Source organism: Chlorocebus sabaeus, chromosome 7, assembly GCF_047675955.1.
Source record: "Chlorocebus sabaeus isolate Y175 chromosome 7, mChlSab1.0.hap1, whole genome shotgun sequence".
In the NCBI taxonomy this organism is placed as follows: Eukaryota; Metazoa; Chordata; class Mammalia; order Primates; family Cercopithecidae; genus Chlorocebus; species Chlorocebus sabaeus.
Window position 1 is genome coordinate 46,568,596 of NC_132910.1, and position 13,568 is coordinate 46,582,163.

A 13,568-nucleotide genomic window follows, 5' to 3' on the forward strand; every position below is an offset into this window, starting at 1 on the left:
TTCCCTTCTTTACATATATGAATCTATAAAATAGTTTTATACACTAGGCTGTCTTGGGAGTGCTTTGCAAAGCTGCAGAGTAAGCTTTGGTGTGGAGGCAAGTTTAACATCTACTTTGATTAGCTTCAGAACTCTGTGAAGCAGAGCATTCATAGAAACTGCTGAATAAAACCATAGCTCCTGGCTTGGAAATCTGCCAAGTTCTAGTTGACTCTTTGACATTATTGTCAAAGAGACCAAGGTTCAGTTTCTTTTGTAACAATGTGGACCTGAATTGACACACTAAATATTTTAAAATACAAAGGGATTTTTTATTTTTAATCATTCTATCAGCTGAGATTATGCTATTTTATGACAATGGCTTCAGTTTGATGTTGCATATTTTTCAAATCATGGTTACTTGCTTGTCAAGTTAATTTTGTTCTTACGTTGTTGCTTTTATTAAAAATACTTACAAACAAGTTGTGTTTTAGAGATTTTTCAAAGGTTTTTAATTTATATAAACAATTTGATTGAGTTTCTCTAAATTCAGAAGCAGAGTAAAACCTAAGGGAAAGCTATTGTTTTATATTTAAAGAGCATAATTGTGATGTCCAAAGAATTTTTGTTACTACCATAGTTACTGTTCTTGCTGAGGTTTATAATTCTATATCAATTACCTGGAAAACAAATGAATATAAATGTTTGTGTTGTCTGTTGACTTGTATGTCATATTTACTCTTCTCATGATTTTTTTATGTCATAGTCTGGTATCACATAAAATGTTTGAGTGATTGAAGCTTTTACTTTTATTCAGATGTTTTTAGGTCTCTTGGCAGGGTTTTACTGATGTGAAAATGTTGAAAACATGATTATCAATCATAACCTGAGTGATGTGATGATGTCGATGTGTCAGTATGGTGAAAAGAGAAACAATTGCCAGTGAATAGAAACACCCACAAATATTTTATGAAGCCCTGGTTTCTAGAAAGAGCCAGCACTTCTCTCATATTCAAAATTAGTGTTTAAAATTTCTTAACCTACTCATTAGCGTTGACCATGAGTGGCTGAAATGAAAAACTGGCAATATCCCTGGTTCTGGTGGTTATGGTTTCTCTAAAAGATACTGGTTGATTACTGCTACACAAAGTAATCTTCCCTCTTACACACTGCTGTCTAGTACTTACATTTGGCAATTACGTGGCATTGTGACATCTCTTTTATTGTTTTCCTGTACTGTATTTCAGCTCTCCATATGTAGTTGATTTGTCTCACAGTGTTCCACGTGTGGCTGATTTGTCTTACAAGCAAGATTGTTATTTTATTGAGGACACCGTCAAGTACTCTGGGTCATTGTGTTATGTAAATGGATTTAGTGATTATTTGCTAAATGAATCAATGTACCAAGAGATGAAAGAAAATAAGAATATTTTGGTCATCCTTGAACAAACTTTCAGTGTGTTTCTTAAGCTGAAAACCTTATATTTGTATAGACTCTTTGTTCACCGTGATTAATCTAGAAAGGAAGGAAAAGTAAAAGGCAGTAAAATGAAGCAAAAGAAAGAGGAATTGAAGAGGAAGAGGAGAGCCAGGAAGGGGAAAAGATAATAGGGAAGAAAAGGAAAGGAAGACAAATAGAAACAGGAGATAAAGGAGTAGGGAAAAGGAAGAGAAAACTGAATAATAGCAAGAGTCAGCAGCACATAAAACAACAATTTATTATTATTGACTCTTACTATATGCAAAGAACCATAGTTGATGCTTTATGTGGATTTCTCCTCCACTCCAGCCAGTGAGTGCTGCTACTCTCCACATCTTCTATAAGGAATGTTAAGTCACTTGCTAAGCCCATAAAAGTAGCTGAGCTGGAGTTTGAACCTATTTGCCTATTTTACCCTACATTGTCATCAAGTCTGGCTCCACTGCTCAGTGACCATATGTGATACTGCTTTGTCATCTGACATTTCACCCCTGCACAGCATGTCCAGAAATTTAGCACCAGCATCTTCCCTTACCTGTCTCTTACCTGATTTCTGTCTGTTGAAGGAGAAAGATTACTGTGTAGGTAACATCACAGTTAATATTAGAAAATCTATTATTTCCCTACATATGATTTTGCTCTGGTATTTTTAAATAAAAATTGTATTTCTATTTTGTTACTTTCCAGAAAAGTTTAGGCATATGTCCCAACTTTTTATTTAGGGTATGTGTGTGTGTGTATGTATATATATATATAATTTTTTCCTAAATTTTTGCTGCAAAGAGCATAGAAGATGATTTTTTGAAAGTACTTTAGTATAAGGAAAAATGGTTAGGTGATGAAAATGAAAGTCAGGCCTTTAGAGTTGAAAAATTTAGACAGTGAATTGAGTTAAATGATTCAGGGTTTAAGTGTTAAAAATTAGTGATTAAACTATCTGATATCACAAAAAGTTATTTTAAAAATTAATGTTGTTTTAAAGTTGTGATCAGAGTTTTATTCCTGTGTGAAATAGATTCTTAAAAAAAACTGTGAGTATTTAAACTAGTTTTGGTTAAGAAAGAAAACGGGCATTGATTTGCATTATTTGTTATCATAACAGTACAAATAGCTGTAGGATGGGTCATTCCCAAAGTTGTTGCTAGCCAGTTCAGTACTTTACAATTTTTCTTCCACTAACCTCTTTACCCGGGACGTTTAAAGTGCAAACTTGTGTAATATGAATTTCAATTTCTCTTCTTGCCCCTGTCTGCCCTCTGGTGTAGAAGGTGAAGAACAGTGATGAGAATCAACATTTTGTTAAGTTTTGTGATATTCAAAGAGTTTAAAAATGAAATATATAAAAGACGATAGATTATTAGTAGACCTTGTGTGACACAAAATGATTATATGTCACTTTTTAATGAATTTTAAAGACTCATATCCATTTGTAAGTGCGTTACATATTGAAGTTAATATTACTGAATTATCTCTCTTGTTCATACAGATTTTTCTCTATGTGTTTAAATGTGACAGTGGATTTCGATACCCTTTTGACTGTCTATGACATAAAACAGTCCTTTATATCACAAATTAAAAATGTTTTATTTATGGTATTTTTGAACTGGTAAGAATGTTACTGAAAAAAATCTAAACATGGTTAAAACATACTTTAGGATTTAATGGATTGATTTTGAAGGTAAAATTTAATTTTTGTAACATTGTACCCTTGATATGTAGTAATATGAAATTTTTTTACATTTTACTTTTGTTCTGCATTTTCTGTAAATATCATGTATAGGAGTATATAATAATATAAAATAATATAGAGATATTTTTAAAATAATGAACTGATTAAGTGTATACATTAAAGAACAAGTTATTTTATGATGATTATATGAGGCTTCCAACTCATTATTGTCCACTGTTTTCAATTAAATACTTTAAAGAAATTATAACTCTATTTCCTACTACAAGAGATTCCATAGAAAACATGTACATAGATGAAAACATGTATATAACTGCAACATATTTTCCAGAAAAGATATTCAGGATATTCAAGAAAAATAACTTCCTTTTTAATCCTTGTAATTGAATGGAAGTCACAATATTGCATTCTGATCATTAGGTAATTTCAAGAAATTTGATTAATTTGCCTGAAAAATCTATAAACCTATTTCTAAAGAAATATTCTTAATATTCTATTTTTCTATTATTCCTTATAAGAATCATAAGGAGTATAATTTAGTCATGGTTCAGTAACACACACTCAAACATCCTATGAAAATAATTCTGTGGTTTATATGCATGCCAGAAATCCAGCGATCCTCTGAAAAATGAGAAGCAATTTTAGAGTGGCTTCCAAAAGCCTTACTTTTTATTATTATGATAATTTAGTTAGTGACCTAAACTATAACTATATAACTATATATGTATGCATATAACTATGTATATATAAACTATACGTAACAAACTAAGTGAACTACACATGTGTAGTGTCTGAATTTATACTGTTTTAAAGATCAGTTATTAAAGAGAGAAAGAGGGAAGAAGAGAAGAGGGGGAGGGAGGGATGAAGGAATAAAAGAAAAAAAGAAATGGCAAAATGGAATGGGCTCTTAATGAGTAACTTACTTGATGTAGTATTTATTCCTGAGAAATTTCCTGAAAGGATAATTTTTCTCGGTTTTTTTCTTTATATTTTCTCTCAGGTTTATTCATGATTCTCTTTTAAAATATTTATTGAAAACCTATAATTATTTAAAATACAGTTGGGAAGAAATAATCAATTTTGTTGACATTTGCTCTACAATTAACTAGAAACTATTCACTATTTGACTTTCTTTTTTCTTTTCCTTTTTTTTTTTTTTTTTTTTTTTTTTTGAGACAGAGTCTCGATCTGTTGCCAGGTTGGAGTCCAGTGGCGTGATCTTGGCTCAGTGCAACCTCCACCTCCTGGGTTCAAGCGATTCTCCTGCCTCAGCTACCTCCCAAGTAGCTGGGACTACAGGCACGTGCCAACCATGTCCAGCTAATTTTTGTATTTTTAGTAGAAACAGTGTTTCACCGTGTTGGCCAGGATAGTCTCCATCTCTTGACAACATGATCCACCTGTCTCAACCTCCCAAAGTGCTGGGATTACAGGTGTGAGCCATCGCGTCCAGCCTGACTTTCTTTGGTGAAAAACTTTTTGTAGATTTTACTCTATTGATTTAGTAAATAAAATGTACTAAATTACATTTAATTTTTTTAATAGTTAGATACCTTCCGGTTGTTTTCAAGGATTATCATTTTTTATAAAACTAACACAAAATCAAGTAAAATGAGGATTTAATTAATGAATATTTATATGAGTCAACTAAATCAAACTTTTATCTCTTTTGATGGCTGCCTTTTTCCTGCTTCCAATGGAAGGATACTAATATAATAAAATGTGAGAAGATATATTCTTATATGTTATTTTAATCAGGTATCTGATATTTGGGATATATCTTCATTATTGCTAATTCATTGGATGTTTGTTAATCATCTTGATATTTACATTTATTATGAATACCTGCTGTTTGTCTTTTCTTCTGTTTATTATTTCAGCATCATAATTATCAGGCAAATTCATGTTTTCATAAAATAATTATTTCTATATATGCATGTAATTGTCTTTTTAATGTCATAGCTGATATATTCTCTTTTGTTTATGATCCAAAATGCCTGGCTTGTATCTGTGAGACTGGATTTTGTACAACTTCAGTATGACTTGATATTAAAGTGATCCTTTTATAAATACCTTTGCATAATTATAAAGTTAGATAAAACAGTCCAGTTTCTCATTGGCCCTTTTCTCAAACGTGGAGTACACATGAAGAAGATCTTACCATCTTTCTTTCTCATAGTTTTCTTAGCGTTTAAGGTGAGTCTCACCAGGTTCATTCTGCTGCTTCTCTTCTGCCTTGCCTTATATCTGTTAAGCTACACATTATCAATTGTTTGTTTATTTATTTTTGAGACGGAATTTCATTCTGTCGCCCAGGCTGGAGTGCAGTGGAGCAATCTCGGCTCACTGCAAGCTCCGCCTCCCAGTTTCACACCATTCTCCTACCTCAGACTGAGTAGCTGGGTCTACAGGTGCCCACCACCACACCTGGCTAATTTTTATATTTTTAGTAGAGACAGGGTGTCACCGTGTTAGCCAGGATAGTCTCGATCCCCTGACCTCATGATCTGCCCTCCTCAGCCTCCCAAAGCACTGGGATTACAGGCATGAGCCACCACGCCCGGCCATCAATTATTTTAAAGTTATCAGGTGATTGGTAATATTGTGACTTGTGTAGATTGTAGATTTCCCAACAATTTGAGCACACATGTAAACATAACACATGAAAACATGGTGAGCCATCAGTGGAGTTAGTGTTAACTACCAAGCCATAGTCATTGGTCCCGAGAGGAATCCCGTCATGAAGATTAGCTAGAAAGTTCCTTCTTGGCTGGATTCTCTTTTGATGTCCAGTTCCTCGTTGTTCACTGATGTGCTTTATTCCACATCAGGATATGTGACTAATTGCTTCCTTAGATTGAGTGGACAAGGAATTTGTAAATGCATTTAAATAGCTCTATTATCTGTCCTAATTTGCTACTCCATAGATGCATGCAGATGTAGAAGCAGGAATGTAGAAAGAGGAATTATGGCCCCTTTGAAAGTAGATTGTGAAAATTTCATAATACAAAATTCAGTATTCCCTGACAGAGATAATCACATTTTTCTAAAAGATGCAGGATTTTCATGCATTTCATCAGTACCTATATGGTGATATAAATCCTTCTATACATCTGTCTCTGTTTCTCTTTCACACACACACACACACACACACACACACACACACACACACTCTCTCTCTCTCTCTCTACAGTAGGTTTGTTTTTACATAAAGAGATTTATTTATTTTTTTAAAAAACATCCTCCCAAGTTCTCCTTTCCCTGTCGCAACTACACCTGTGCCTCGTTTCATTGTTTTGGCATTTTTTTCTATATCTCTAAATAAGTACTGTACTACTGCTTCTTTATTATTCAATTATAGGCATTACCATTGACTTTCCACTATCAAAGATGAGGATTTAGTTCTTTTTTCCCATCCCTGCTTCCACTACATATGTACATATTTCAGTCTCCCATCTGTAAATATTTGGTTTAACTATTTGGTTCCTTTGTCCCCTGTGCTCATTACAAATGCGTTTCCAAACTCCCAGTGTAAATTTAAAATACATGAGTCATCTTATTAATTTCCACATCTTAAGAGCTCTCTTCCAACATTTTTTGACCTGCCTTCAGTGAGACCTGCTTGCTCCTGAAGTCCTGTGCAATGTCTCATCTTATTAGCCACATTTACCATTGTCTTAGAGGTAAGCTTCATCTTCTCTTGGGAAGGACCTACCATTAGCAGGTACCTATTCCATCTTTTTTCTTGTTTATACCTGGGATGGAATATCCAAGGTATTTTTCTTGTTTATACTTTGGATGGAATATCTTCTCCAATAATTTTCTGAGAAGGATACATGGGAGGTAAATTTTTGAGACTGAAAATATTAAAATGCTTTTTTTCCCCTACCTTCACTCTTAATTTGCCCAGGTATTTATTTCTGATATGGAAAAATTTTCCCTCAGACTTTTGAAGGCATTGTTCTATTTTATTCTAGTTTCTAGGTTTTCTGAACAAAGTTCAATGCCATACTTATTTTTTATCTCTTTTCTCTTTCTCTCCCTCACTTTTTCTCTCTTTATAAAAAACATTAGGGTGTCTCTTTGTCTCCAGTGTTACAGAATTTTACAGTGACATGGCGTGGATCTATTCTCAGGTGCTATATGGGTTCTTTCAAATTAGAAACTCATGAGTTTTCATTATGAAAACCGTGCGTGATTATTTGATGATTTTCTTCCCTCTGTTTTCTCAAGTCTTTCTTTCTAGATCTAATATTATTCAGATGTTGAATCTGGATTCATGCTCTAAGTTACTTAACTTTTCCATCCTTGTATTTTGTACTGTGTTGTAGGAGATTTCCTAATCTTTATCTTTCATTTCACCTGCTGGGATTTTCATTTATGCAATTATATTTTTAAAGTTCTTTACTTGTTATTCTCTTTTTAGAGCAATGTGTTCTTGTTTCATGACGTAATGTATTTTTGTAAGATGAGGGTATTAATAATAATTTTGAAAGTCTTTATTTTCTTTAATATAATCTACTTCTTCCAAGTAGTGTTTGTTTTATTCTCAGTCTTCGATGTTTGAGGTTTTTTCAAATATGTGTTTACCCTGAATTAGTGGCCCATGTGTATGAGAATGGATCACAGAAGAAGTGACTGGAAGCTCTGTTGTCACCAGTGAGCCTCACGTAGGATAACATTGCAGGGCTGTTTCACTGAGAAACTCACAGTATCACTATCTTTATGGTCTTTGTTCTTGACCTGGTCAAATTACCCAGTAAAGAAGGCGCATACCAGGCTGCATTGAGTTCTGGAAGCCATGTGGGGAGGTGAACTGGAGGAGGCAACATCCAGTGTGGATGTTCACTGAATGTTTGCAGTAAGATGGTAGTCCTGCCCTCTTCTGTGCTTGTTGTCCTACAGTCCTTGGCTTCGATGGTAAAATGGAGAAATAAAGAAGGCATCTCAGTGATATGTGTATTACTTTTACCCTTCTTGTCTCCTGCAGGGGTAGGAAAGAAGTACTGCTAGCCTGTAGGGAACAGGAAAGGATATCTGAAGTTCTAATTACTGTACTTATAAATATATTTTCAGCCTCCTTCTGTTTTAATATCCCCTTCCCCCTTTTAGAATTACTTTTAGAAGTACTTTATGATACCATTTCTGGAGCTTTTTGGGGTTAAGCGGTAAAGCTTTGCTTCTTAGCTTTTCCCCACATTTGGCTTAAGAATCAGCTTTTGTGGATTTGTTATCAATTCAATATATCAGAGTTTCCTCTCTAATTATTAACTCTGTTATTTCATTAGATTATTCAAAATTCATACAAGATATGCATCTGACTTTCTCAAACAGTTTCCTGTAAATTTTGTCCAAAAAAAAGTGTTGATTGCAGTGGGCACCTGTGGCATATGAGAAGATTGTCTTATGCAGAATCCCACCCCGAGCCACAGCGATTTTGATTCTGTAGACAAGTGACTGCTTGTCTTTCTACTTTTCAGGCTTTTATTGTTAGTGTCTCCTCCCTTGATTTCATAGTGTAGGTTCATTTTCTTAGCGCCTTTTTCTCTTATGAGAGTGGGATTTAATAACTAGAATACCCTGTAAGTAAAACAAAAAATTATGCTATAACATTCTTTCTTGTCAGTAAATGTATTTCTACATCAGCATTTTAATGGATATATAGGAATCCCATTTTACAAATATACCTAATCCTCTACTGTTGTAAATATGGGTTGTTATAAGCAATATTGCAAAGAACCTTCTTCTAGCCAAATTTTATACCGCTCTTTAAATAAATTCACAATGTGACAAAATCATGAATTTTCTCTTAAAATGTTTCTTAGAAAATAGCATCTTACTTCCAATCACATGAGGATGTTTTCTTTTCTACTTTAGACCATTTGGTGTCAATGTTCCATTTAACAGCTTTTCCCACCAACTGGTAAGTTCTGTGTATGTTTAATTCATCCTAGTTACACAGGCTGTGCCTGGAAAATGGGAGGGCGCCCAATACCTATTTGCTAGTAGACATTTGCATCATAAATGAATTTTTATTGTGTTTTAAAGCATCAAAAATAAAAGGTCTGGTATGAAAGAAAGCAGGAAGTAATAAGTTTTAAATACTCTATTTTTATTACTTGGTCTGCTGAGGTGACTCAGGTCATAAAGGCAGTAACATTGAGAACCAGATTTAAAAAGAAGGAGCTTACCACGAGAAGGTGAGATATAGGTACACCTACACACACTACTCTGGGGTACCAAGCGGTGCTACACTCTCATGTGGACAACCTTGGAACAAATGGCTTTCAAGATAAGGCCGTGACGTGAACTATTTAACTTCACTTTATTTGGAAATTTAACCTAAAGATGAGCACACTATTATATAGAAATAATAACATGTATTTGGAAGTAATTGTGTGGTTGGAATACATATTTGCTTAATCTGGTGGGTTTTTCTAAGTGGAGTCTACAAGTAATTTTTTTTCACAATTATATGAGATCTTGTTGAATATGCACATTTCCTGGCTCACCTGTGACCTGCAGAATCAAAATCGCTGTGGCTCGGGGTAGGATTCTGTATATGACAATCTTCTCATATGCCACAGGTGCCCACTACAATCAACATTTTTTTTTTTCTGAACAAAATTTACAGGAAACTGTTTGAGAAAGTTAGATGCACATCTTGTATAAATCTGAATAATTTAATGAAATATTAGAGTTAATCTTAGGAAATTCTGATATATTGACAACATATTTTATTGCTTTTTTCAACTATTTTTTTCTGTAACAATTTGAATAATTAGTTTAATATGCAGAAGGTCAGGAAAAATTATCACAGATTTAAAAAAATAAACTTCTAATTCTCTGATGGAACCATTACCTGCAGACATTCATTTTTGGCTGAAAACTATAAAAAATGTGTGACATATCTTGTACTTCTGACCTAGAATTTCAATTTTTTTAACCCAGCAATTTTAAAATATTTTTGTTGATCTTGGATTTCACTATAGATAAGCTAAATGTGTTATGAGAGAGATTTTAAATTGAAAATTGCTCACGGTGACAATTTATGCAGTTACATGGCATATATAAGAGCTCTTACTACAATGCCTGAAACAAAATAGATATTAATGAATGCATGTCCTCTTCTATGTAACAAACATTCTAAGCTGTTGACGTGAGGTTTGGTGTCTATAATTATCTCCATTTTAAGGATAAGAAAATGAGTCACAAGATTATTTATAAAGTTATCTAAGGACAGCTAACTTGGTAAATAGTAAAGCCTAATGTTGAACCCAGAACATGTCTTTCTAAGAGATCATGTCTACCAAGGTGCCTTCTATCAAAGATGGTAGAAACATCACTACAGTAATAGGTAGGCATTTTGCATTTCCCCATGCTAATGGGGAAGATGTATCTTTTGAAATATGTCTTGATGTTAACTAAGTTTTTATCTTCTTACCCAATTTTACAGATTAAATATTTCTAATAATTTCTTTAAAAAGTACACAATATACCTAAAGTAGAGAAACTCTGTGATATGGTAGAAAGACAGTTTTACAGCTTAAACAATTTGAGTTTAAATGCTGTGGCTCCATAGTCTATTGGCTGTGTGCAGATCTCTTAAACTTTGAATCTCAATTTTCTCATCTGAAAAATGGGGATGATAGTATTTACCCGTAGAATTGCCAGATATAGTAGAGGTTGTCTATATAATGTCTCGTTGAGTTCCTTGCACTCAATTAAATATAACTGTTAACAACTTAATACATAAAAGACCATCCTGAAAGGATATGGGTCTTTCTTTAATCTGTATGAGGCATATACTGGGGTAAAAGATATGATTTTAATCAAAATACCAAAATATCTGCTTTTCTGTTTAAATCTTTAAGTATCTTGAATACTTCATTTTAGAATGTAATCTCATGTTTTCCATTGAACAGAAGACTGGGGTAGCCTACCCCACAGATGCCTAAATCTCACTATTTCTTCTTTCAGCAAACTTCCTTGATAACATGCTTTTGCGAAGTGCAGGAAAATTAAACGTGGGCACCAAGAAAGAGGATGGTGAGAGTACAGCCCCCACCCCCCGTCCAAAGATCTTGCATTGTAAATGCCACCACCATTGTCCAGAAGACTCGGTCAACAATATTTGCAGGTTGGTGATATTAATAATTTAAAGCTAGCTTTAACAAAAAGTCACACTTTTTCAACTATGCAACTGTAGACTAGTGTTTCAAAGAACACATTTTAGAGAACAGTGCCTAGCACTGTCATAAACTCTTAGAGCTGTGCTTGTTTTAGAGAAATACTGAATTGTGTTTCATCCTGAAACAATGTTCTAAGATTCTTTTTCCTCCCTCCAGACAGCACATATACACACGAACACAGACCTCAGATCCCAGGCTCCTTGTAAAGGTGCAAATGCCAATGATTTTCTTTCAAAAGACCTGGTCCCCACAATTAGTTAAACATCAGGGGCCGTCATATGCATGTGATTTTGTCTGTTTGTTTGTTTGTTTCAACCATTCATCCTGCTGATGTTGTTTGTATTTTAGAAAGAACACCTAAGCTGCTGGGAATATTCATAAACTGACTCTGGGAAGCAGTACAGTGGTAGAGCTCATGTGATTCCACCAGTTGCTAAGAAAGGCATTTTTCAAATTCTAGAAAATACTCTTTAATTGGTGATCATGTTTTTATAGATACTTTATGACATTTGGAACGACTGTTTGGCCTTTTTCTTCCTTACATGCCTTTATGCAGCTCCATCCATTCCTCTGATCACTATAGCTGCATTTACTCCTTACGGTAAGGTCAACAGTGAACAAAGAGCTATAGCCTAACGAAGCCAATGTGTGCCAAGAGAGAAGTGGGTCAGCTATTCGGAAGAGCATGGCCCTCAAGAGTTAAAATGTCAGAGAAGCAGAGTGTACCTTAAGCTTCAAGAAGGGGTGTGGACTGAAATAGGAAGGTGGACTGCTAGGTTTAGAGCCCAGGTAGAATATTTGGGCAATCATTTGAGGCTTCATTAGCCAGAAGGTACGCAAAGCTGGGTCGAATGCTTTTTTTTTTTCTTTCTGAGAGGTTTTTAAAAAAAGTTTTTAAGTTTCCCACGAAGCAAAATCTAATATAAGCTTACCAGGGTATTCCAAGAACCTAGTATATTTAGCACAAGAAACACATATTGACTAAGTAACACAGGGAGGAAACCTGGGTATATTCATAAATATATATCTCATTTAGTCAGGAAAACAACTTATTCTCACCTTTAGACAAATGAAATTTCAGATTGGAAGAGGTCTGGTAGTTTGACTCTTGTGCTACAAAGTTGTGACCACTGAATTTTATACCAAGGTAAAATGATTCCAAAGCTCAATTTTTTCCAGGGAAACACTGCCACTTTATAGTAAATAGAAAAAGTATCAGGAAAGTTTAAAAATGTTGGAAAGAAAGAAAATTAGCAGGAGGAAACAAAGTAGTGTGGGGTATTTTACTATTGTGTCTAAGTCTGTGGTATTCAGAATACATCTGTGTGTGTCATTTGAGCTATTGTCCTGGTGATCAGGATTTTCCAGAATTAACCTGGTTTCAAATATTTTGTCCTATTTTCCTGATAAGCCATTTGGGTATCCTAAGTGGATTTGGTAGAAAGTATTCAGTCAGGGGTATCTGCAGTGGAAATTCTGTTGTGGGAAGAAGCTCGGCATGTTCAAAAGAAACTTTTTTTTCTAGAGTACAGGGAGTAGGAGCAGGAAATAGGAACAGTAGAGTACAGTGGTAGGAGCTGTGCCTGGAGACAGGAGGTATAGTGACTGTGACCTGGTGGGTGATATTGAGAATGTGATCTTATTCCTAAGGGTGTTGGGAAGCAAGTGAAGGGAGTTTTGCACAGGAATGGCTGTGGGTAGACATGATCTGATTTGTTTCTTTGCTGCAGAATATTGGATGTATTAGAAGGAGACAGAAGTGAATTCAAGAATAGTTAGGTCAGGGAAATTGAACAGTGGATTGGGTAAAATCAGTTTATGTGCAAGAAGATCATCTTGAGCTAGGGTGGTGCTGGTGTAGGAGTTAATGGGATCTGTTTGAGAAATATTTAGAAGGTAGAGTTGTGTGATTATGGATTAGATATCATCTAGGAGGACAACCAGAGAGCCTTTACAAGTTCCCAGATGTAGATTTAAATGCATGGGGTAGACTTTTAATGAAAGAGGACAGATGAAAAGAACCAGTTCCAACCTGGACATGATACATTTGAGGTTTTTGATATATCTGAGTAAAGGTATCAGTATGCAGTTGGATATGGATCTGGGACTCAGAGAAGAGGTTGAGGAGAGAGGTCCAAGTGCACAGAGCATTAGTCACTATTTGCTGTGAAACGGATAACCTCAAAACCACAATGGTTTATAATTAAAGACATTTATTTTTCATTCG

General features: G+C 34.5%; 1 protein-coding gene across 6 annotated transcripts in view; it reads left to right on the plus strand.

The window, feature by feature from the left end:
- BMPR1B (bone morphogenetic protein receptor type 1B) overlaps positions 1-13,568 on the plus strand; it is a 407,599-nt gene that overhangs the window by 343,438 nt on the left and 50,593 nt on the right. For 4 of the 6 annotated variants that reach the window (XM_037990033.2, XM_037990037.2, XM_037990030.2 and 1 more), the window contains one exon: positions 11,130-11,289. In XM_037990033.2, coding sequence (XP_037845961.1) covers positions 11,147-11,289 — 143 coding nt within the window. In that variant the 5' untranslated portion in view covers positions 11,130-11,146. Of the gene's footprint in view, positions 1-9,026; positions 9,073-11,129; positions 11,290-13,568 lie in introns of all 6 variants that reach the window. The other 2 variants (XM_037990043.2, XM_073017494.1) reach the window with 1 other exon arrangement.